The sequence below is a fragment of the Euprymna scolopes genome, chromosome 26 (assembly GCF_053919585.1).
Source record: "Euprymna scolopes isolate OS-2025 chromosome 26, ASM5391958v1, whole genome shotgun sequence".
Taxonomy (NCBI): Eukaryota; Metazoa; Mollusca; class Cephalopoda; order Sepiida; family Sepiolidae; genus Euprymna; species Euprymna scolopes.
The window spans coordinates 104,492,475-104,516,577 of NC_136507.1; the positions used below are offsets into that span (position 1 = coordinate 104,492,475).

The following is a 24,103-nucleotide window of genomic DNA, read 5'->3' on the forward strand; positions in this document are numbered from 1 at the left end:
GTAAGGAAATGGTGGTAGAGATCACCATGTAAGGAGATTGGAGACCAAAATCAGATCACTACATAATTGTCGGCACTCAAGGGAGAAAAAATAAACCTTTTTGAATCGGCTTTCGTAGAGTAGATCCAATAAACCCTGCATCATTTAAGTAGCCAATCTTTGAACTCTCTCCAAATGCTGGTTATCAGTATCATTATATAGCATAATTACGTTGACACACTGGTTTATGTTAAATCACCAAAGTTAAGCAATGTTGAGCCTGATCAGTACCAGATGGGTGACCAATTTGGGAATTCCAGGCATTGTATGTAGGAGGTCGTTGATACTTCCCTGCAAGAATTGCAAAAACCTAACATTGTCATCTCTCCTAACGAGGATATACATGCGACTAGGGACCGCTTGTGAATTTCATACTCCCATGGAATTTCCTCCTTTGGAGGAAACTGGTTAAACCCGCCTAGGGTTAGTGCTGTTTTGACATTTTTTTATCATGCATCAGATATGGAGAGGAGACATGGACACCATATTCTAACAATGGTTTGTCAACGTGGCAGGAACTTTCATGATTCTCTTGCCAGTTACTGGTACGATTTTTATACGAAATTGTTTATCATGAAATCAAAATTAAAATATTTAAAAATCTTTGCCTAAGACTAAACCTAAGTATTTAAGAAAAATATTTCCTGCTTTAATTTTATCAATTTCTACTCGAATAAAAATTGCCTGACCATTTTTTTATATTTAAAATACTTTAAAATATTTTACAGTTATCTACCCGAAAACTATGTTCGATCCACCCATCATCTTCGTTATTTAATTGTAAACCTGCCTATGTCATCTACAATGAGTTGGTTCAAACAACAAAATGCTATATGAGGTAAGCGATAAATTTTCTTTATTTTTTATTCAGTTTTTTTTCATATCATACTGACAAACTTATGAAAAAGTGGTTTCCTCAGAGTATTAACTTATTTCTATACTTTAGAGCTTCACCACATGCTTGAAAACAAAATTCATCCCCTTATCATGGGCCAGTTTTTCAGCTATCAAGAGTGGCATGCTAGTTTCAATTGTAATCTCTTAAGTGATTGTCCATCCTTTTGATCTTTCTTGAATCAAATCTTCTTGATTTGTCTTTACATAGCTGGAGGCTGGTAGTCAAAAAACACGTCCTAACTGTGTTAATTGTTTTGTGTGCGTGTTGTTGATGGGTCGTCGGAGTATGGTCAAAGAGATGTTCTGTATAGATAACTTTGTATTTTTTTTTCTCATCATTTTTTTAGTAATGAGTTTGACGTCACTATGAACAAAAATATGTTAGAAATTGATCTTTACACACTATATCAACCGGTGTTGTCTGGGAGTCTTTTATTTATTTATTATATTTAAAATAAAATTACTTGGAAAGTTAAATTTAATTATGTGGTATCATTTTGGTCGTTAAATTATGAATTTTAACCAAATTGTATAACTGATTTTGTTGTTTTAATCTCTCTTTATAAAATTATTGGCTTGAAATAACTTTCCAAACTTTCAATAGATAAAGATTTGCTAAGAATTTTAAAAACCGAAATTACTTTCTATTTAAATGCTGCCAAATTTCAAATTTCCAAGAATCAACTCTTCTATGTCTATTATCTAATGCTACCAAATCAGGTTGTCTGAAGATACTGGCTTCTTGACCTAAAATGCACCAAACATTGATTTTATTGGGTTTTTCCCCCCTTTGCAAAACTCAATCATGTTCTACAAAATTAAAACAAAAATTTTATTCTACAAAACAAAACAACCAAACCAAACTCCATAAATAAATATTTGAAGATATAAAGAACTTGATGTATAAAACTTTTTTCAAAATTATTGGATTCAACATTAAATTACACAAAAAGGGTTGATATGCCCTAAAATAAAACAATCAAACCTCTTTTGGAAGATTGAGGTGTAGTATATGTTTATATGTTTATTGATTATAGAAATAGCAACAGTATGCTCTTTCCTGTCACTTATTTTTGCTAGTCATTATATTTTTGTACAAATTTTGTGGGTGTTTTTAGGTTGCAACATCGTTTCACAGTTTCTTTACATAACACGTGGATGCTCTTAACAGGTGAGGGTTTTTAGTAGGAAGCGTATTTAGTGGGGGAGGGGGTGATGCAGTAAATGGGATAATGCTGTACGTGACAAGCAAAATTAGAATCAAGTAGCGAGAAAGGCCTGCCCCCTTTTTTTTTTATTGTATTATTATTTTGGATGCGTGCCACAGTATTTTTGTTGTTTATATATATAAGTAAAAATATCTAAGGAATATAAAGTGGAATGTTGGTCCATTTTTGTTTTTTCCCTTCTGAGTCTTCCTAAAAGATGAAACCTAAATCAACAACGGGTTAGGGTTGTTTGTGTCTCAGCTTTCAAGAATTTCACCACCTTTTGATGCTTTCTAAAAACCAACAAGAAAAAAAAAAATTTTTCCCACGTTTTTTCAGTGATGCTCCCCCTCCCCAATTTTGGTGGGAATGAGTTTATAATAGAAAATCTTCTTTCCGTTTGACTATTCTTCCTTTGTCATTAATCAAACGCATTTCATGATCATTTAACCTTCATTAATAATGATCTGCAAAACAAATTAAAATTTATTAACCCTTTACCACCAGAATTTTTTTATATATCTATAAAAGTGAACATGTCTGTGTACATTTCCTTACGCAATAACTCTGTCAATTTTAAGTCTACAGTCTCGAAATTTGATATACAGGGTACTGAGATTTGAGAAAATCTTTGTGATTGGTTTTCGGCCAGAAATTTGGTTGTTAAGGGGTCAAAGTTCAACGATTTGACCATTGAGAACTCTACCAAACTCCTCCGCCAATTTTGGGTCTAAACACTTGAAATTTTAGATATAGGTTCCTTGGACATGGATCTAACTTAATATATTGATTTGAGCCCAAAACAATAAATGTTAAGGGGTGATAATAGGGGTCAAAGTTAAAAAAAAATTGACCGCTTTTTTTTTTTTTTGCTCAGTATACACACATACACCTCGAAACACCCGGGCAACGCCGGGCTGAAATGCTAGTATATATATAAATTTATAATCATGAAACCCACGCGTGATGGAAGTTAGCATGCAACTGACGCACAAACATAAACAAATCCTTCATTAACTTGTTGAACCATGCATAGATTTGTACTTTGAAGACCAGTTGAACTGACAAACCATGAGAGTAAGAAATATTTCCTATACAGGTTTTTTTTTTGAAAGGTGACTTGAAAGTACAATTTGGTGATAAAAAGGTTAAAAAAAAAAAAATTTCTCCACGTTTTTTTTTTTTTAATGGAAACTTTTACAAATTTTTAAAAAAATATTTTCATTTTAGATTTTTCTAGTCTAAAATCGATTTTGTTAAAGAAATGATATTTAGTATTACAGTTATTTCAGAAAAAGATTTTGGTTCTTCTTTATTATATATGGCATGATCGTATTGACACATCGGTTTATGTTAGACCACTCAAGTTAAGCAATGTTGAGCATGGTCAGTACCACATGGGTGACCATTTGGGAATACTAAACATTCTATGTAGGAAGATGTCGACACCTACCTGCAAAAACTGCAAAAACCTAATGTCATCGTCTCCCTTGACTGGGATATGCATGCGACTGGGGACTGCTAGTGGATTTGATGTTCCCATGAAACTTCCTCCTCCAAAGGGAACCAGTTCAACTTGCCTAGGGTGAATGCCACTGGCATATTATACTATTAGTTACAATTGAAAATCGCATTTCAAGCAAAAGTGCTTTGACGTCTTTGCATCTGATGCTGACCAAAAATTAGAAAAAAATGATTTAAAAGTTTTTCTAGAACTTTTTTTTTGTTTTTTTAATCTCGTTCACCCCTAACAAGGCATATCGCCACTTGGACATGAGGGGCTACTATTTAGGACCATGCCTAGGAAGGGTTAACAAGATGTTGATTTATGTTATATTTAAACTTTTGCATGGGAACAACCAGGACAACCCAGTCTGACAGAAATGACTCGGTTTCTATTGGACCGTTTGTTGAGAATGTATTCTTAACCGATATTTTTTAGACAAAGAATCATCGCGTGACTTTTGTTGTCTAAATAATTTTTTCCACTTTTAAACTAATTTTCTAACTGTAGAATATGCAAAATACGTTTTTAATACAGCTGCATTTGAATATCAAAAAATAGTTTTGAATAAAAAAAATTTTTTTTTTTTACTTTTATTCTTTAGTAAAAATTTGTGAAAAAATCTTGCATAAAGATTATGCAAGATTTTTTTCACAAATTTCATGAGAGTTCTATATTACTGTGAGAAATTCTGGTCAGCTTTTTGAGTACAAAGAAAGAAACATTTCTGAAATAAGTTTGAATTAGAAATACATTTAGAGTTGAACAAGAGTCAGGGGGGAATTTTAAACTAGACTTACGGTGGAATCATTCATGAGTCGTATCTTCCGCTTGGCGTGGATTGCCAACCCATGTGACTTATTTTCGCCATTCCTTCCGATCCAAGTTGTTTGATGGACGCCCAACTGTTAAGAAATATCCAATCAAAAACATTTTCTCTCCACCTTCTCATTAGCTTTCCTCTGCCTCTTTTGCCTTCTTACATACACTCAAAGCATAACTTTGACAGGCCAATGGACAAAAAGTTTAAGGTTTTACTTTTAATTTTATCAACTAGATCGGGTAGGGGAATAGTTTGACGGAGGGTGGATATTAGTGTTGGGATGATGAATCGGAAAAATCGGAGCTTTTTAGGGTATTGGAATCGGAAAAATTTGAGCCTATTTTCCATGCCAAAACCGATTCCTTAAATTATGTTTTTTCTTTGATTTTTGGTTTAAGAAACATCTTCCACTGCTTGTAGTAATAATAAAATAATAAATATTTATTGATTTTAAACTTCCAGCAAGACTAAAATCTCAAGATCATTCCCTTACAAGTGTGTTTTTATGTTTGAGAAAATATGGGCACATTTAAGATGTGTTTTTACAGTAATCGGGACAAAAAACACTTTTATAGTTAAATATTTAGAGATTTATAAAGAATCAGAATCGGGAATGTAGTACGGAATCGGTAATTGTATCGGAATCGGGGGGGGGGGATATTGGAATCGTCCCATCACTAGTGGATATTTTGTTTTTCTTGATCAGGTGATGTCTCCTAATTCATTCACATACGGATTGTTTTTCAGTCTGTCATCTTGATAATGCTGGTTCGTTCTCTGAATGCCAGCGAGTATTATTTTACTTTGGCAATTTATGAATCTTGAAATAAGAATGACTTATTTGTAGTTACTATCATGATAAACACGTTCTCCTTGGTGGTTGTAAGTAAAGGTGCCCTGTAATAGAATCCAACAAGTGTGATTCGTATTACCAACTTCGGCTGCTTACCTGCATCTTCAGTTTATTGGTTAACAAAATTGCTGACGAAAGACCAAAGTTTTTTTTTCTTTTTTTTTCTGGTTTTGGCTGACATCCAATATTATCAAAAGGCAAAATAATTGCCCAAACGGAATCTCCACTTTTGAAGTCCAACAGATTCTAAAAATAATGCAATTGTAAAAGATCTCCAGAATTTACAAATACTGTTCTACTTTTTCCTCCCACTTGCAAATGTTGACATTGCTGCAAAAATTTACATTATTTTTTATCTTGAAGGAATCTGGATTTATCTCCAGATGAAAATGAATTATAAAAATACTGTTAAAATTTTTTTTTTTTTTTTTAATTTCTTAAGCAGAAATCTTAAATTGGTATATTTTAATCCACAAGTGACAACTAAACTACAAAATTATCTCGTAAATAATATTTAAAGTGTAGTATATGTTCTGTTTTTGGTCAGTGAGGAGAAAAATCCTTCTAGACTAAAGCAATTTGTATTTTTGCCCCCAATCCAGAGTATTTCTTTTTAGGGAATCTGTTTTTCCTTCACATTAAAACTGTTCAAGTCTGCCCTTCCTAGAGAGGCAAGTAAATTGGAACATTTTAAGAAAAAAAAAAACATTAAAATTTTGTGCATGAATTTAAAGTTTAAATTTATTGTAAGAAACTTTTATTTCATCAAAATCTGAAAAAAAAAAAAAGAAGTTTTTCATAGGTTTTGTAAACCATTTTATTTTTCAAACTTTTATGAAACTTAATTTTCTTTTGCAGAGATGTGTGTGTTGTAGATCCGGATTGGTTGTATGATGCTGTTCCAACATATTTTAAAAAGAAATGAAAACAAAAAAAAGGTATGTATTTTTATTGAGTTACAAGTAGTGTCAAAACTTAAAAATCAAATAGCAGGAACACTGTTTTTTCTTAGTGAAGAAAGAGGGAGTATACTTGTCAGTGAAAAATATATTAATATAAACCAAAAATTATGGAAAATAAGTGCATAGAATTTTAATAAATAAATAAAATTACTAATTTTGAATCAATAAACTCCAAAACACAAGCTCACATGACATCTTCATATTTGAAGAAAGGAGACAATCTATTATAACGCTGACTTGACGTGAATGTTGTTCAGAGTTTGTGGACTTCAATTCATAAATTTTATTTTTTATTAAAATTCTATTTGATAATTTTCCATAATTTTTGGTGAACATTAATATTTTTCACTGATAAGTATATTGATAGATTTTCCTGTTATTTTATTTTGAACTGACATATCTTGTTTGTAAAAAAAAAAAAATGGATGTCAAAAGAAAATCTCCATTATTGAAGATTATCTTTGTAAACTGTCAAAAAAATATTTCTTTTTCTTCATAAAAGGTAAATATCTTTCTGGCTCTAGAAACACTGAATCATCATTATATATTGATTGTATAAAATACTTTTAGAAAATAATAAAATTAATTGTAGAAACTAAAATTCATAAATAAACAAGACAATGATAAAATTAACTCACAAATCCTCATTTCTTACTAAAAGAGATTTGGTATCTGTTTGCCTGAGGCCCAAACTATTATCTTTTAATGCTTAATTTAGAAGTAGGGTTTCTTTTTGGGTGAGAGTTAGTATCAAAATAAACAGATACAACCCTATCTTTCCAGGCTTGAAAATATATACATGTTTTAATTTCACTTCAAAAAACTATTTTCTCTATATAAATAATACATTTTTTTTTTTTACTAAATACAGATAAAAAGTTAAAAAAAAAAGAAAAAAAAAGAAACAAGACAAATTAATGCTAGACATTTTTATTTAATTTAAATAAAACAAAGTCTATACACAAAACTGCATGTAGGTGTTGTTGTTGGTATTTTTTTTTTTTTTTTGTGATTTCTGCCCATTGCCATAAATATCGGTAACAATTTAGTTCTTTCAACGCCACAGTTTTACCAGTGACAACAGCACTAATAAATAACCATATACTATATAAATCATTATAAAAGGGTTAAAAAAAAAAAAGAAAAACACCCTTTGGATTGTGGTGGATAGTCACTGAGATTGGCAGCTCCTGTAAGGATGGGGTTTGCTGCTAGCCAAGTCGTAAGTGCAAGTGACCCGCATGGTATTTTACAACAATGTTAACAGGCTTTAAAATTTCCCAACAACCATTTCGGCACGGAACGAACAGCACCGACATTTTGGTTTTGGTGCTTTACGGTGGCAGTAGTAGCAAAACAAAAAACAAAACTGAAGCACAAACACTACGAACACAAATCCGATCAACGTTTTTTTTCGTTTGTGTTTAGCCATTGAGTTCTCCAAAATTGTAAAATTTTTCAGTGTTTCTATATTATAACAATGAAAAAAATACTGTATTTCAAGTAAAACAAATAGTACCTACATAATTATCAGGTCTCAAATAGTAACATATCCAAAAATTACGAAAAACGTACAAAAGTAGAAAAATAATTATTAATGAAAAACAGTTTTCAGTAAAGTTCAGATGAGGAATTGAAAACATTGTCCGACATTTTGAAAACAGAACTTAATTATCTCCCCGGTTAACTTATCTCTTTTTTTTTTTATTAAGCCGAACAGTGATTTTGTTTTATTTCACAAATTTCTTTTTTCATTAATAATCATTTTTCTACCTTATCGCTTTTCATAATTTTTGGATATGTTACTATTTGAAACCTGATAATTATGTAGGTACCATTTGTTTCACTTGAAATTCAATAGTTTTGCATTATTATAATATAGAAGTGCCAATTTTAAGAGTAAAGGAAGAGGAGGAGGTATAAGAAATGGCTTTTTTGTTTTTTAATTTAATTTCATTTTATTTGACAAAAAGCATAAAAAAAAAAGAAGGCACATTTATCTTAAACGTAAAATGCATTTGCGGGTTGGTGTTTTAATTTTCTTTTGTTCATTTATGCAGAGAAGCAGCACCAATATTTCTTGAAGATACGAGGAATAAATATATTAAAAAAAAAAAAAAAAAAAAAACTGATAAAAAAAAAGGGGGGGGATAAAATCATGCAAATTATTTTCTTCCGCTTCGAAATCGTTTCGAAGAAACAAGAAATTCAGCAGAATAAAATGTTCTTGTTATAAATAGTTATGGAAGGAGCAATACATTCTTATTTTTTGGTGGAGAAACCTTTTTCTTCTTTTTATACAGTGTTCTTTTTTTTTTTTTTTTATATATTATTGTATGTACATCTAAAAGCAAAATGTTAACGAAAAAATTTCAAGAAATGCTGAATGAGACTTCAGCGTTTTTATTGAAGATCTTGAACGGAACGGGGATATAAAAGTGCACTTCTGAGGTTTAAGATTTTTAAAGGATCAGTAGATTTGGTATGCCGGAAATTTAATACAATTAGATTTTTTTTTTTTTTGTTTTTTTTTTTTCTTTTCTTGGATGCTACTGTCATTGTTTTTTTTTTTTGTTGTTTAAGTATTTTTTTGTTTCTATCAGCTCTTTTCATTAAAAGAATATTAATTATCATTTAAATTTCATTAAAAGAATATTAATTATCATTTAAAAAAAAAAAAAGACTCTGGTTTTCATTTATAAAATGTTATTGATATCAGAAATGAAAATCCAAGACAGTTTTAAATCTTAAAGATTGGTTTAGTGTAGAGAAACAGCAAATGCAATCAAAATTTGAAACTTTTCGTAATCGTCTAGACAAGAGATTATTAGGAATAGCTGGGTGAGAGCAAGAGGGTTAAGTTAGCGTCTAATTATATTCGTTTTACAACTAAACACACGCAGATCTAAGTCTTCGAATTAAAATTGAGACTCGTATACTTTGGAGTGGAAACAATTGAGACAATCATATTAGGTAATCTTTTTAAAAAAGATTACAACTCAAGCAGGAGAAATAAACGGATCATCCCTCAGTTACGTCCACAATTAGGACACAAGATGTCGCCTTCGTTCATGAGAAATCCCTTGCCAACCATGCTCGTCTTGCACTTATAACAGTTGAAGCAGTCACTATGCCAGTGACGTTCCTCGAAAGAAATGAACTTAGTGCCACCGAAACCTAAAAAAAACAAAAAAGAGTTTTTTTTAAATGAGATTTGCATAAAAACAAAAATAAGGAAAACTCTGTCACAGAAAATATTTTATTCCAAAAATCACATAACCTGATCAAGTAGTTTTATTTTTAAATAAGAAAATCAAATGCTTTTACTAACCAAATAGCAACTGTCTCACAGCGTTATTTTGAAAACAGGCTAAAGAAACAAGGGAAATAACTCCAAATAATTAAAACGTGTGAGATTTTAAAAATCTATTCTTAGAAGGGGGAGGAAACAATTGAAAAACTAAAATTTGTTTAAAAATTATTTTTTTATGAAAATAAAACTACTTGACGAATTTACATAATTTTTGGAATATGATATTTTCTATGTGTCACGAGTATGTAAATCATATAGATTTTTCTTTTATTTTTGTTTTTTTATGTAAGATGAATTCTGGGTAAGTACGAAAAAGTTTTGGAAAAAAATGCATTTTATTTTTCTATATCATATTTAGTAGCTGTTAGGTTAATTTGGAAGTCAATTTCTATCTCTGGCCAGGACTTTATTTATCCTTCTTTAAATTCTTATCAGTTCTTCCTATATTTTTTTAGGTTTCACCTGCCAACTGACTATTGTATTGTGTAATATATTGCTGACATTTTAAATGTGTTGATACGAATATTTTGCTGTTATTTTATTTTTTTGACAACACAAATAAACAAATTCAATTAAAAGGAAAATATCTCAAGTTAAAAAATGGATAAATGATCAAGAAATAAAATTTAAACTTTCTTAGTTTGATCACATTGAAAGAATAAAGTACTCTGTACTTTCACCTAACAGTTTAATAAACAAAAGATACAGTAAAAATTGAATTAACTTGAAAATCTTATGTAAAAAAAAAAAAAAAAATTAAAAAAATAGCACGGTTTGTATTCTGCATAAGTACCAAAAGTATTAATATGAACAATTGTTAAATAATCCCCTGAAAATAAAAATCAGCAAGAGGGGGGGGGGGCTCATATTTTTCATTAAGAATATGATAGGAGTTATCTACCTTATAATTAAAATATCTTTTTCTGTATAAGTTTAACAATGTGCAAAAAAGTAAAACTAAAATGATGCTAGTACAGTTAGCAAATTGTATATTTATCAAACGTTATCGTTATTGCTTTTACGAGTTAATTTGAATAAATGTTAATGTCATTTAACAAAACTAAAATGAATTTCTATTTTCTAGCATTGGAGACCAAAAGCCACTTTCTATCCAGCTTCCAACTGCAGATGTCCTGTGACAAAGATGTAACTTGTAATATAACTTTGCCTAACACAGAATAAAGAAACCATTCTATTTTTTATAAAGCTGTCTTGTTATGTGTTCCTTTTTTATACCCCCCCCCCAAAAAAAATGTCTACATTTTCACACACACACACATATATATATATATATATATATAGTAAAACTGGTAATTAGTAAAAACCTGAAGAGAGTGCTCAATACTATTGCAGAGCAAATATGTGTTTTATTTTTTATTTTATTTTTTTTCTAACAACTATTTCTGTAAGGTTTGATGAGGCTGTTGGATCGTAAACATGGTCCAACATCTGAAACATATGTAACCAAACAGATAAAACGGTAATAAAAAAATAAAACTTATATATATATACACACACAAGAATATCTGTCCTAGGACGGGTAAAATTAATTCCCAGAACAATTTTGCACCACTTTTATGTCCCTTTACAAAAATTAAATCAAAATACTATGATACTAAACCTTATGTATAGAATCCTTATTTTAATTAAAATTTATTAAATGAGTTTTACTCTTGAAAATGTTTCAAATTTAAGGCTTAAGCGTAAGAGAATCTTGTTGCATTGTTTAATGAGGATCAATCAAATTTAATGCAAATCTGAAATATTTGAGTTTTAATTTCATATTTAATGAAATAAAGACAATGTTATTGTGTGTGTGTGTGTGTGTGTGTGTATATATATATATATATTTTTTTTTCATTTCACCCCAAACAAGGCACAGAGCCACTTAGTTGTGAGAGGCTACTATTTGGGACCAGATTTGCTGGGATACTATTTATGGGGCTGGGCTCAGAGATGTCTGTTCACATTACACTTGAATTTCTGCACGTCAGTACAGTCAGGGAAGTGGAGGCATAGAAAGGAATTACAAAGTGCAGCAGTCTGAGGGAAAAAGCTATTCAAGTCGAAGGCTTTATGGCATTTAGGGATCTCTACAGTGTAGGCGTGGGATTTTGCTGCTTGTCAGGTTTGTTAAGGGTATTGTTGTCAAGGAGATACTAGTGCACAGAGTTCATCAAATCACTTGCCATCGAAATACTTGTAAAACAGACACAGGTTGGCGACTCTTTTTTGAGCCGTCTGGGAGCGAGAGACTAATGGCAGATGCACCAGCCCAGATGTGGCAACCCTTGTAGAAATACAGGATACTCTCAGATGTGAGTAGCCTTTTTACATGGTAGAAAGAGCCTACCTTTTTTGCCTCAATGTATTTGTTCCAATTCATGTTGCCTGTGAATGTTAACCCTAGGAGCTTGAGGGAAGTACTTTTAGACAGTGTATCATTAGCCATGACAATCAGTGGTTGAGAAGGTTTCTTGTAATTATTAAAGAAAATCAGCTTAGTCTTGGCAGCATTAAACGTTGCCAACCAGTTGCGGCCTTATTCCACTTTAAAAAAAAAAATTTTTTATTACATTTTCACCCCAAACAAGGAACATTGCCACTTTGATGTAGAGGGATACTATCAGGGACATAAGCTACAGGGGTACTATGTGGGGAGTTGGGCAGCAAGATGTTGGTTCACGTTACACTTGAACTTCTGCATGTCAGTACAGTTGAGGAAGCAGGAACCCGGGAGGGAATTCCAAAGTCTAGCGGTTTTGAGGAAGAAACTACTGGAGTAAAAGGCTCTCTTACATCTAAGGATCTCAACTGTGAAGGGGTGGGATTTTGCTGCTTGTCGGGTTTGTTGGAGGTATTTATGTCGAGGGGGTACAAGTGCTTGCAGTTCGTCGAAGCATTCACCGCTAAAATACTTAGTTTTAGAAATTTCCTTAGATATGTGTTCGTTAGCTTTACCCTCATATCTGTTATAGAGCATGGTGTCATCAGCAAATATTCTCATCTCCGAGAAAATTTTATCAGAGAGGTCATTTATGAATATCAGTAATAATAAAGGTCCAAGGATTGATCCCTGTGGCACATCCACAATTATATGTTGTTTTGATGTACGACCATCAAGGACAACCTGGATTTTTTTCTTATCTAAGAAGAATTGTATACGTCCAGCAATACCATAAGATTTGATTTTCATGAAAAGACCATCATGCCAAACCCTGTATATAGTTTAGTGATTTTCTTGGGCTGTGAAGACATTCATTCCGATACAATATATTTTCATTCTTTGCCAAGGTGAAAAATTTACCGACATAGTGAGTGTTAAAGATGAAATTATTGTATTATTTTAAAAAAAAAAAACAAATATCAGGGTATCAATTGAAAAAAAAAAAAATTAAATTCGAATCTGAAGGAAGTGGAAACTTTAAATATCACAGAAATGCGTAATCATATGAAACAATTGTAATAAGCCTCTTGGAACATAATGAACCTATTTATAAAGTGAAAAAAGAAACTTATTTTAAGCAAATGTTGGAATTAATTTTTTGGAGAATGTAATTTGGAATATCAGGATGCGAATGATGGAATCAAATTAGTTACACACAGAACATTGTTGTATATAATACATGTAATGTTCAATTCAAACTGATACTTCAATATATGTCGGAATTTTTTTATTTACAAATATGAATTTGTAATATTTAATCGAATGTTTCAACCTTATTTTCTGTTTTAGTGATTGCAGAAATAGAAGACACCATGTTATATTTTCAAAAGTTTTTTTTTTAACCATTTTAATCAATTTTCCCTGAATAGGTTTGAAACCAATCAATCAAAATGCCATAAAAAAGTGATCGGTATTTACTTAGAGAAGTTATATTGGCTGAACGATAATACTGAATTAATAAATGAAGCAAGGACAGTCAGAACTGGATAATGTATTCAGTAGATTTTTGCATGTGAGTAAATTTTACTCCAACTTCCTCTATGTATAAGTTTTTTTTGTTGTTGTGAAAGTCAGGTATATTGGAAATAATGTAGGAAATTATGAAATCAAACGAAACTGACTGATAATTTCTGGAAAATGCATCAGTTAAGCCTAACCACATTGGAATTATGTATAGTTTCTGGATTCATGTTCCTATAGTGACTGAATTTACTTGTGAAAAACCGACTTTCCTTTATTAATACAAGTGATAAAAAAATTAATTTTTAAATTTATCTACATAAAAAGTTAAACACAAATTGAAAGTCATCAAATTTTTTGGCTGATTATTTTTCTAAAAAAATGCCAAACCAAATGACAATTAAATTTATGAAAAATAAAAACAAACTTTTTGATAATTGCTATTTTATATTCTTTCAAAAAAAAAAAAAAAAAAACTTGTTTGTAATTTTGTTATTAAATTTAAATCATGAGGTGTTGGACTTACCCATGATGGCCTTTGTACAGATGCAGCACTTCTTGGCAAACATATCACCATAGCAATCAGCGCAGAAAGGCTTCTCTTCACGAGAAGTGAACTTCTCTCCGGCAAGATTCTTGCCACACTTGCTGCAAGTAAAACACTCACGATGCCAAGGGGTTTCCTTGTATGAAACACCACCTTTGGTTAGGACCTGCAAGCAAACGTTTTAGAAAAAAAAAAAAAAAAAAAAAAAAATCAAATCAGAAATCATTTGAAATTCGTTAAATTCAGATTTTTTTTTTTTAACTACTAAAATTAATTTGGATTAAAACAAAAAAATTTGATGCAACAAACAGGAGAATGAAACTATTTTAAAAAGATGGTAACAAAATCAATACATTGAACTAACGTGATGTCTAGCATCTGTTGTTGTTATACAGCATCCACCCTATTCAGGTTGAACTGGCTTCCTCCGAATGGGAATATTAAATTCACAAGTTAATTAAATCCAAAGTCGCATATATTGCGACATATTATATCCATCAGGGAAGATGACGACATTAGCTTTGCAGTTCTTGCATGGAAGTGTCAAGGTCCTCCCATATACAGCACTTGGTATTCCAAAATGGTTACCAATCTGGTAGTGACCAGACTCAAAGTTGCTTAACTTTGGGATTAGGCCATAAATATGTATCTAACATCTGGTTATCATCCAAAGCAACGCCATGTCTATTATGTCATCGTGCAACATCAAAAGTTTTATGCCATATCCAATCATCTATCTAATATGGTTTATTTATTTTTGCAAAATATTTCTACGTTTTTTTTCTCCTTGTTTTTTAATGAATTAATTTCTGATTTGTTGAAAGATTGAAAGTTTTTAACATTCAATCATTTTATAAATAGAAACTAAAACAATGTTTATACCTTTGCAATTATTAGTTATAATTTTACAATAATTTTGTACAATTAATTTCATCACCAAATCGATAGTGTAATAATAAAAAATAAGGAACAAATAGAACAAAATCTTGTAACAAAATTTAACCACTTTTTATTGGTGAGATTTTATGAGCAATCAAATTATAGTCTATCCATTTGACCATTTTATTATGAATTTGAGATAAAATGTAAGGAATTATGCAATAAAAACAAATGTTGGTAATCCAAACTATTACCAATGTAAATTATTTTAAGGAAAATACAGTTGGAAAATTAATCAAAAAATTTATTTATTTGTGACCTACACTAAGCAATTTAATTTGCTGCAATCAGTGATTGGGTAAAATAATCCGTTTTGTTCAGCCATTACAGGAAAGATTAGTTTACTGTCTCTATTTATGGCAAATCAAATTGTTTAAAACTTCTTTTAATTGAATATTATTTTTTATGCAACAAATGAGTTGGTAAAGCAATATCAATTGTTTTTTTTATAATTTCCAAATTATATTTGCTTTAAAATAATTTGTCATTAATAATGATGATCATCGACATTTGTTTTTAATTTTAGCATGTTTACTTATTTAAATAAATTTTAATATTTCATTTCATAATATATAAGATCCATTTTCATTCCAACTCTTTTAGTTATTTTGTAAAATGCTTTATGTAAATCATTTTTGAATTTTCTAGCATGTTTTTTTCATTGAAATAAATTATATACAAATCAACCTGCCATTTTTGTGGATTGTTGAACTAATTTTTTTTTTCATACAATTCAAATTCATCAATCAACGAAAATCCATTCTTTTCTAATTTATACTTCTCGTTGCATATTACATCATCCGCTATTTTATGTTCGCGTAGACAAATGCTTCACGGTATTGATGTTTAAAGAACAATTTAGTAAATTAGACATTATTTGAACAAATGTTTTGTTTTCATAGAGATCATTAATAGATTAAAAAATGTCTGACTTGTATGTACTGTTGTCTTTCAATGAAATCAAAAGTATTTTTGAAACTTATAAACTGTTGAATAAAAAATAATTTAAAAGTTAATATAAGTTAATATAAAGTTAAATGAATTTAAATTAAAGTTAATAAAATGACCTTTTTCAAAACCAAATATGCAAAGGAAGTTTCATCAGATGTTTTGCTGGCTTGATAATCTGAAAGCAAGCTCAAAACGTTTCCTTGTATAGTGTCGATGGAGAGGTGCTCGGAAAAGACAAGTCAATTCACAATGGTCCGTGGTGTGACATGTCATTAAGGCAATAGTTTTTTTTTATTCACTTGATCATGTGTATCAGTTGTCCTTGAAATAATTATAATTATCAGTTGTCCTTGAAATAATTATAATTATCAGTTGTCTTTGAAATAATATCAGCAACTATTTCTTTCTCTGCTTGAATAAAGCATCTGTGCCAACTTTGAGGAGAATGAATAAAAAAATTCTGCTAAACATTGCTTGATCCTGACTGCAGTGTATCAGATGGAGCAAATTTCCGTTCTCACTGTAGAGGTTTAAATTGTGTCACGCAACAACATGTCAACTAGTATGGCCATGTTACGATGTGTCAGTTATCCAAAACATTCAAAAGTGTATCTTACATATCAATGTCGATGACCTAAGAAAGAGTCAGTTGATGAAGACTTAAGCCTAGTCAAGAGTACAATAAAATGGCAACAAATATAAGTTGGAAGTTTTTCACAAAATGTCTAACCACAATGAGATATAAAAATTAAAATAAAAAAGACAGAAATTTGGTTACATTTTCGAAAACGTTATTACATAAGTTTACTTTGAAAATTTAGAAATGTTACATACTTTTTTATTGATTAAAATCATTTTTTTTTGGTTTTATGAAATTTTCGTTGTCGAAACAACTTATTCATAGAAGATTTTAGTGTTTTTTTTTTTTATTATTATACAATGAAAGTCAGTAAAAAAATTAATTTAAATTTTCAAATCTACATAATGTTTTCAAAAAATATGACCAAGTTTATCTATTCAAAATTTGCGCCAACGATCCAAATACACATCATTTCAGACTTCACACCAACACACCAACTGTCAATAGCATCAAACATGTAGATTTCTCTCATCATGAGGGGCCAACCCTCTCAAGTTAATACTACCAACAAAATGAAGTTGTTTTATAAGTGAAATGAAAGTTTCAGAAAAGAAAAATTTTAATCATTTAATAAAAAAAAATTATATAATATTTGGTTTTCTAGATTTTCAAATTAAAGATAATTTTTTTATGAAAATCGCTCCAGACAAGGCATGAAGCCAATTGGTGTAAGGAGGTAAAAAAAAAAAAACCTACTTCAATGTTAAAAACTTGCCAACGAAAAATGTTGTGGTTGTTAAAACAACTTATTCATAGAACTTTTGACGTTTTTTTTTTACGATGAAATTAAAAAACGATGTAAAATTTTTCAATCTACGTAATAATGTTTTTAAAGATGTGACAAAGTTTCTCTATTCAAAATTCGCACCAACCACACAAATGCACATCAATCACAATTTCACACTAACCATCAACAACATCGGACATGTACATTTCTCCCATCATGAGCGGCTGATCTTTCACGTTAATACCGTCAACAAAATGAAGAAGAAAAAAAGTCATCGATTAATAAGCTATTTTGACAGTCTTTTAAAAGTCTTAAAAAACAAGCAAAAAAAAAGAAAAAAAAGAAGAATATTTTAATCATTAAAAAAAAAAGTATATAACATTATTCGGTTTTCTAAATTTTCAAATTAAAGATAATTTTTTTTAAATGGAAATCGCTTGAGACGAGGCATGAAGCCAATTGATGTAAAGAGCTAAAAAAAATACTACTTCAAGGTCAAAAACTCACTAACAGAAAATGTTAGATGGTTAGATTCGGACCCAGAAAACAGCAATTCTTCTCACTTTGCCAGAAAAATTACTGATAGAATGTGAGAACTAAAGGACAAAATAAGAGAAGAATTCGAAGTTTGCCAAAAGTAAACCAAAACATCCATGTTCTATTCTTATTAAATTAATAAAATTCTTATTGAATTAATAAAAGACGATCAACATTTTTCAGAAATTTATAATCGATTTTTTTCACAATTTTAAATGACATCCAAAGTTGCAACGAATATATACTTACACCATTGCATTTTGCGCACCTCTGTGCATACTTATTTTCGAAACAAGGGATGCAAACAACTTCCTCCTCTCTAGGGATGAAGCTCTTGTTCTTGATAGGCTCCTTGCAAACATTACAAATAAAGCACTCTTCATGCCACTGTGTGCCTTTGTATTCAAACTTCTTCATACCTAAAAACAAAAATGGAAAATATTATTCCAGGAATAGATTTCTATCAACAAAAAAAAAAAAAAAGGCAACAAATTTTTTTTTTTTACAAAAACATGGATAAATTCTGTATAACAATTTTAAAGTTCTATTTATTAATCATAATTTTAATCATGTTTTTTCTTTTTTTTTTTTAATTATTTGTTTCTCATTTTCTGAGTTTTTCTAATCCAAAATTGATGAAAAATATTGGCGTGTTTAACATTCGGCTTTTTTTGTTTTCATCTCAATTTGCATCAGAAATGGTTTATTCCATCTCATTTTGGATAAAATAAAATTGCAGCAAATTTAAAATTGTTTTAAACAACAAAGTAAAATTCATCATTAAATTTATTAATAGTTTTGATATCACAATTTATATATTAAAAATACAAAGAATATTGCAGAATTTAGGCATCAGATTTGAAAATGATTGAAATTTGAGTTTTACTATCACCAAAATCCACTTTAATAAAAAGTGCATTCTCTCTCTCTCTCTCTCTATATATATATATATATATATATACATATATATATATACATATATATATTTATCATGCATAAGGTTACAAGAAAGAAATGTTAACAAAAGAAATGTAGTGGTGAAGCATATTTAAGCAAAAATTATTCTTTTTATTATTATTTCATCATTATTTGTTTTTATATTGTTAATATTATTATTGTTACTTTTCCATTATTTCATTGCATAAATTACATATATATATATATATATATATATATATATATATATATATATATATATATATAGTGGATCAATAAAGTTGTTGCCCTAAAGAAAACAACACTAGAGCTTTATTTTAAAACTTATTGAAAAAATCAATTCATGTAACTTGATTATGTGGTACAGCTGACATCTACCACCTCAATCACTGCCTTGATATGGGTTCTGGACATGATCTTGATATGGGTCCAGAACTAGGAGGATGCCTTTTCCACAAGCAATGGCAAGAGCTCAGTGAATACTCGATGGATGGCGGTGGTCAAACTGACTTTGGTGTTGCGGGAGGTTATGTACTTGACGGATGACCAAACGAAGTAGTCCAGTGGGTTCAGGTCAGGGGGGGATGGGGCCAGTGGGAGAAAGGGACAAAGTTGTAGCACTGAATCTTTTTGAACTTGTGGGTCAGCGCAAAGTCCTGCTGCCACACCTGATTGCAGCAGAGGATCATTAACACTCTTCAGCACATCCAAGTACACTTTGGTGTTGACTTTCAAGTCGACTTCAAAGATTTGAGATGGCATGATGTGGCTCTCACTTGAAACCACACCAAAGACCATAACCTTGGCAGGAAAGGGTCGTCCAATGCATTGAGCTATGCCCTCAAGCATTGAACCATCCAGGTTTGCATTCTTCCCCAGAACTGCGGGTCTTTGGAACTCCCTTCCGGGATTCTGCTTTCCCAACTGCAATGATATGCAGAAGTTCAAGTGTAATGTTAACAAACATCTTTCTACTCATCTCCCTTCATAATGACCCCGCTAATTAAGTCCCTAATAGTAGCCCCCTGCTTCAAAGTGGCACTGTGTCTTGTTTGGGGTGAAAATTGAATTAAAAAAAAAAAAAAAAAAAATTTTGACTGTGCTGGCAATGGTCCTGTTGTCATAACTTTGATTGGTAGAGAGTATCAGTTGTACAGCAGTGCATCTCCGATCTTGCTCATTAAACATTGCATAACTTTCAGACATGATAGAAGGCTCCTATTGCTTTTAGCATTTGTTAACAACTGGCAAACTAGTAGATGGTCTGCAACAAAAAAAAGAAAACCGGTTTTCATCAAATGGAAATGGAATCATGTCTTTTCTAGGGCAACAATTTTATCGTTCCACCCTATACTCATTATGGCTGATGAAACGAGAGCATGGCACCTCCATGGATTCGATAAAGGATTCTGTTAAAAATTCTGTGTGGATTCTCGAGACTTACAGAAAGATTCCAGAGTTTGACAAGAGACAGCTGAAGAAGGTCGAAGGTTACATCAACCAAAACTTTGTGAAAAGAATAGTCAGGATGAAAACAGTAGTTTGAATAATCCAAATAATACGAATTATTGATTGTCGTCTCAAAAATTCAGAAGCATAAAAGGAGAAAACGTTAAAGCTATTATATAAAGTGTGTGTGTGTGTGTGTGTGTGTGTTTGTAGATCCGCTAATAACTTTTGTCATCTGCATCGAACAGGCACAAACCTGGTATCTCTCAGACACATAATATTGAAAACTGGGGAAAAAAGCAATTGATTTTTTGTAGAAATGTCGTTTTGTTTGAAGTGGGTGTGTGGGGGGGGGGGGCAGATAAAAACCTTGCTTTTGACGCTGTTTACAAACCACACATGTAGGAATCATCATTTCATTCTTCTGTTGTAAATAGCTAAGTTTGCAACCTGATAACACCTGTGTCCTCGTGGGTCCATCGATAACGCATTCGTTTACTAACTTTCAGTTATACGAGTTCGCACCTGGCATGCAGCGTTTTTTTTTTCTTCTTTTTTTCTTACAAAATTTTACTTTAGATTTCGCTTCTAACTGATGGCGCTCAAAGTCTCGTTTTTTTTTTTTTTTTTTCAACAACCGAGCAACACCGGGTACCCCTCACTAGTATTTTATAATGAATGAAATTTTTAAGAAATGAAATGTCAACCCTCACTCTAACGCCGCAACTGATTAATAAAATGTTGTAAATTTATAGACTTGCCTCCTTTGAATGGTTTCTTGCAGCCGTCACATCTGGCTGCAAACAGTTCATCATGGCAGTCGGAACAGAAGATCTCGTTGTCCTTATGGGCAAAAGGTTGGTTCACCAGAGACTTCTGACATTCGCAACATTTGAAGCAAAATTCATGCCAATGTTTATCCTTGTAAGACAAATCCTAGAAAATAAAATCAAAAAAACATTTTTTAACATGAATTCAATGTAAAAAAAAAAAAAAAAAATGATGAACGCATGTTTCACAACCAATTTCTGCTGAACGAAAAATTATAAAAAGAAAAAATATGGCTGAAAAATTTAAAAACTTTTTCACTCTTTTTCACCCCAAACAAGCCATATTGCCACTTAGAATGTAAGAGGCTGCTATTTGGGATTGTATCTAACAAAGGATATTGTGTAGGGAATTGAGCAGCGAGATGTTTGTTCACATTACATTTAAACTTTTGTAGGTTAATACAGTTAAGGAAGCAGAAAAAAATCATATGCAGCATCCAATAGCAATATTAATCAAATGGAAAGATGTTTATTTTGCAATGATATCTCGGTGTCTGCATCTGTGGTGGACACCGATAAATAGGAAAGGCGACGTTTGACTTGTTCCATTTTTTAACTTGAAATGGAAAATTATGGACATTAAAAATATGTGCAGGCACACTATGTAGGGAGTTGAGCAGCAAGATATCTTTTTAATTTCAAATTTTAATTTAAGATGTCATTTTAATTTCTGCATGTTAGGACAATCAGAGAAGCTGGAGGCTAGGACGGAATTCTAATGTCTAGCAATTCAAAAGAAACAAACTATTAGATTAGAAGGCTTTCCGGCATCTAGGGACCTCAGCAGTAAAGGGGTGGGATTTTGTTGTTTGTTAGATTAGTCAGAAGTATGCATATTAAAAATTCTTTCTGCAATTCAACCATATTTGGTACAAATAAACTTCACTCTATGGCTGACTTGTCCACCAAGTCTTAGCCATGAATGTCCAACTGTTTTATTGCCGTTTAATGATATGCAGGAACACTTTGGTGGTCGTCTTATCAGTAGGTGGGAGTGTTCTGAATGAGCTTCACACTAAATGGACCTTTACCTCCCCACCCACCCTCAATTTTTATCTATAAAATTATCTCAAAGAAAATGTCTATCAAAACAATCCCAACATACCCAAATCAGAGCAGTCTAAAGAGAGGAGAGTGTCAATTTTGCACAGTGGATCCTGGTGTGTTTCTCATTAAACAGAAATGAAACAAAGACTGTTGGACATTCATGGTTGAAACTTGGTGGGCAAGTCAAACAGACCAAAGCTTATTTGTACCAAATATTTTTATGGAAATGGCCATAGACAAGGCATGAAGCCACTTGATGTAAAGAGCTAAAAAAAGAAAATATTACTTCAAGGTCAAAGGTTGCCAATGATAAATGTTAGACGGAATAGATTCTGACTCAGAAAACAGCAATTCTTCCCTCTTTGTCAGAAACATCGCTCATAAAATGTAAGGACTAAAGGACAAAATGAAGGAAACAAGAGTTACACGACTGCTGAAAGTAAAACCAAGATCCACTTTTTACTTTCCTTAAATATAATTGAATTGCAGAAATGATTTTATGAACGACTAGTATGGATGGCACTTTTTTTTTGGGGGGGGGGAGGTCACCTTATATCAGTTTAAACAAACGGAGACAAAAACAAATAGATTGAAGTTTATTTGTACCAAATATAGTGGCATGGTATTTATTTCTGTGTGTGTATGAGGGGGGGGGGATCACCCTATAATTAAAAACCGTACGCAAATATCCTTCTTTTAGAACCTTTCCCTTTCTCTTTCTCCAACTACCCCCCCCCCCGCCCGTCTCACAATTCCATGATACGACTGTATGCACAACAAATGTCCAAAAATGTCATTAAATTTAGTTGAGAAAGATTTTCCCATTTTTTTACAAGTAATATTCAAATTACCAGAGACTGTAACAAAGATTTTCACGAGTCAAAATTGTTATTTGCTTCAATTTTGTTCACCCAAACATGAAGCCAACGTCAGCAAAACGGCGCAAACACATTTTTGGCATGTATACGGCACTTAATAAAATTTTGTATACGGCACTTAATAAAATTTTGTATTCAGCACTTTCTTAATAAAATTTGAAAACGTACGTGGAACACATCCATCATATAACGAATAGTCGTAATTCTGTCTCTGTGTGTCCAGAAACTACAAAAGATACACTTACAAACCTTGCATTACTTGATTCAGTGTGACCTTGACCTGATTATAGTAAGAAAGAAAAATAAACATATTCAGTCCCTTGGGAGGTCATCAAGAACGAAATTAGTGCATTGATTGGAGAGAGAAAAGTAAAATTCCATTTTTTTTGTTTAAAAAAAAAACAAAAAAAAAACAGCACTCAATCTAGGTCAAAGAGTCAGTCAGCTTTCTTTTTCTTTTTTGCTATCTATTACACTGAAGCAGGTTTAAAGCCCAATAACGGCTAGCATGCCTTAAAGCCCGATGATGGCAGGCATGCCTTAAAACCTGACGACAGCTGGCATACCTTAAAGCCCGACGATGGCTGGCATGTCAAAGCTCCACAACCAACTATTTTGATTTTGCAACTTAATTATGAGGATGATTTTTTTTACTCTTTACAATCCCTTTCTCATAAAAAAGACGATAGTATCTCCCTACTCCATTTTTATTGTCATAGGTGTTCGACTGAGCTTCAATCTTTAGTTCCTCCTTGTAAAACTTTTACAGTGACAACTAATCTTATAATGACAACTGCAAAGAATTTTTTGCCTTTGTGTCTAACATTTAACAGAATTTCCATAAACAAAGTTTTTTTCCAAGAACTTCACATCTCTAGAACACATTACGACAGTCCTTTTCAAATCCAATGTCAAATTGTTTTTTGGTTTCTCATGATATTCATCGTCATTTAATTGATAATTTATCCATTTCATTAACCATTCTCCTCGAAATGTTTAAAAAAAAAAATGTGATCTAAAGTTTATGTTGCTCAGATGTGTTTTATATTAAATGTTCGTTATGTAAACTAGATTATTTTCTTATATTACTTGTTTGGATCGGACTACTGTTCTCAT

General features: G+C 31.3%; 2 protein-coding genes across 4 annotated transcripts in view; one reads left to right on the forward strand and one right to left on the reverse strand.

The window, feature by feature from the left end:
• Window positions 1–10,805, forward strand: part of LOC145248334 (ATP-dependent RNA helicase DHX33-like) — a 105,631-nt gene extending 94,826 nt beyond the window's left edge. The window contains exons 19-21 of the mRNA XM_080110244.1: window positions 768–877; window positions 6,183–6,262; window positions 10,684–10,805. Coding sequence (XP_079966370.1) covers window positions 768–877; window positions 6,183–6,249 — 177 coding nt within the window. The 3' untranslated portion in view covers window positions 6,250–6,262; window positions 10,684–10,805. The remainder of the gene's footprint in view (window positions 1–767; window positions 878–6,182; window positions 6,263–10,683) is intronic.
• The window catches only part of LOC145248335 (four and a half LIM domains protein 2-like), a 432,228-nt gene continuing 416,969 nt past the window's right edge, over window positions 8,845–24,103 (reverse strand). For all 3 annotated transcript variants that reach the window (XM_080110246.1, XM_080110247.1, XM_080110245.1), the window contains exons 7-10: window positions 20,994–21,168; window positions 18,097–18,266; window positions 14,033–14,219; window positions 8,845–9,463 (exon numbers count right to left, since the gene is read on the reverse strand). In XM_080110246.1, the coding sequence (XP_079966372.1) occupies window positions 9,315–9,463; window positions 14,033–14,219; window positions 18,097–18,266; window positions 20,994–21,168 (681 nt within the window). In that variant the 3' untranslated portion in view covers window positions 8,845–9,314. The remainder of the gene's footprint in view (window positions 9,464–14,032; window positions 14,220–18,096; window positions 18,267–20,993; window positions 21,169–24,103) is intronic.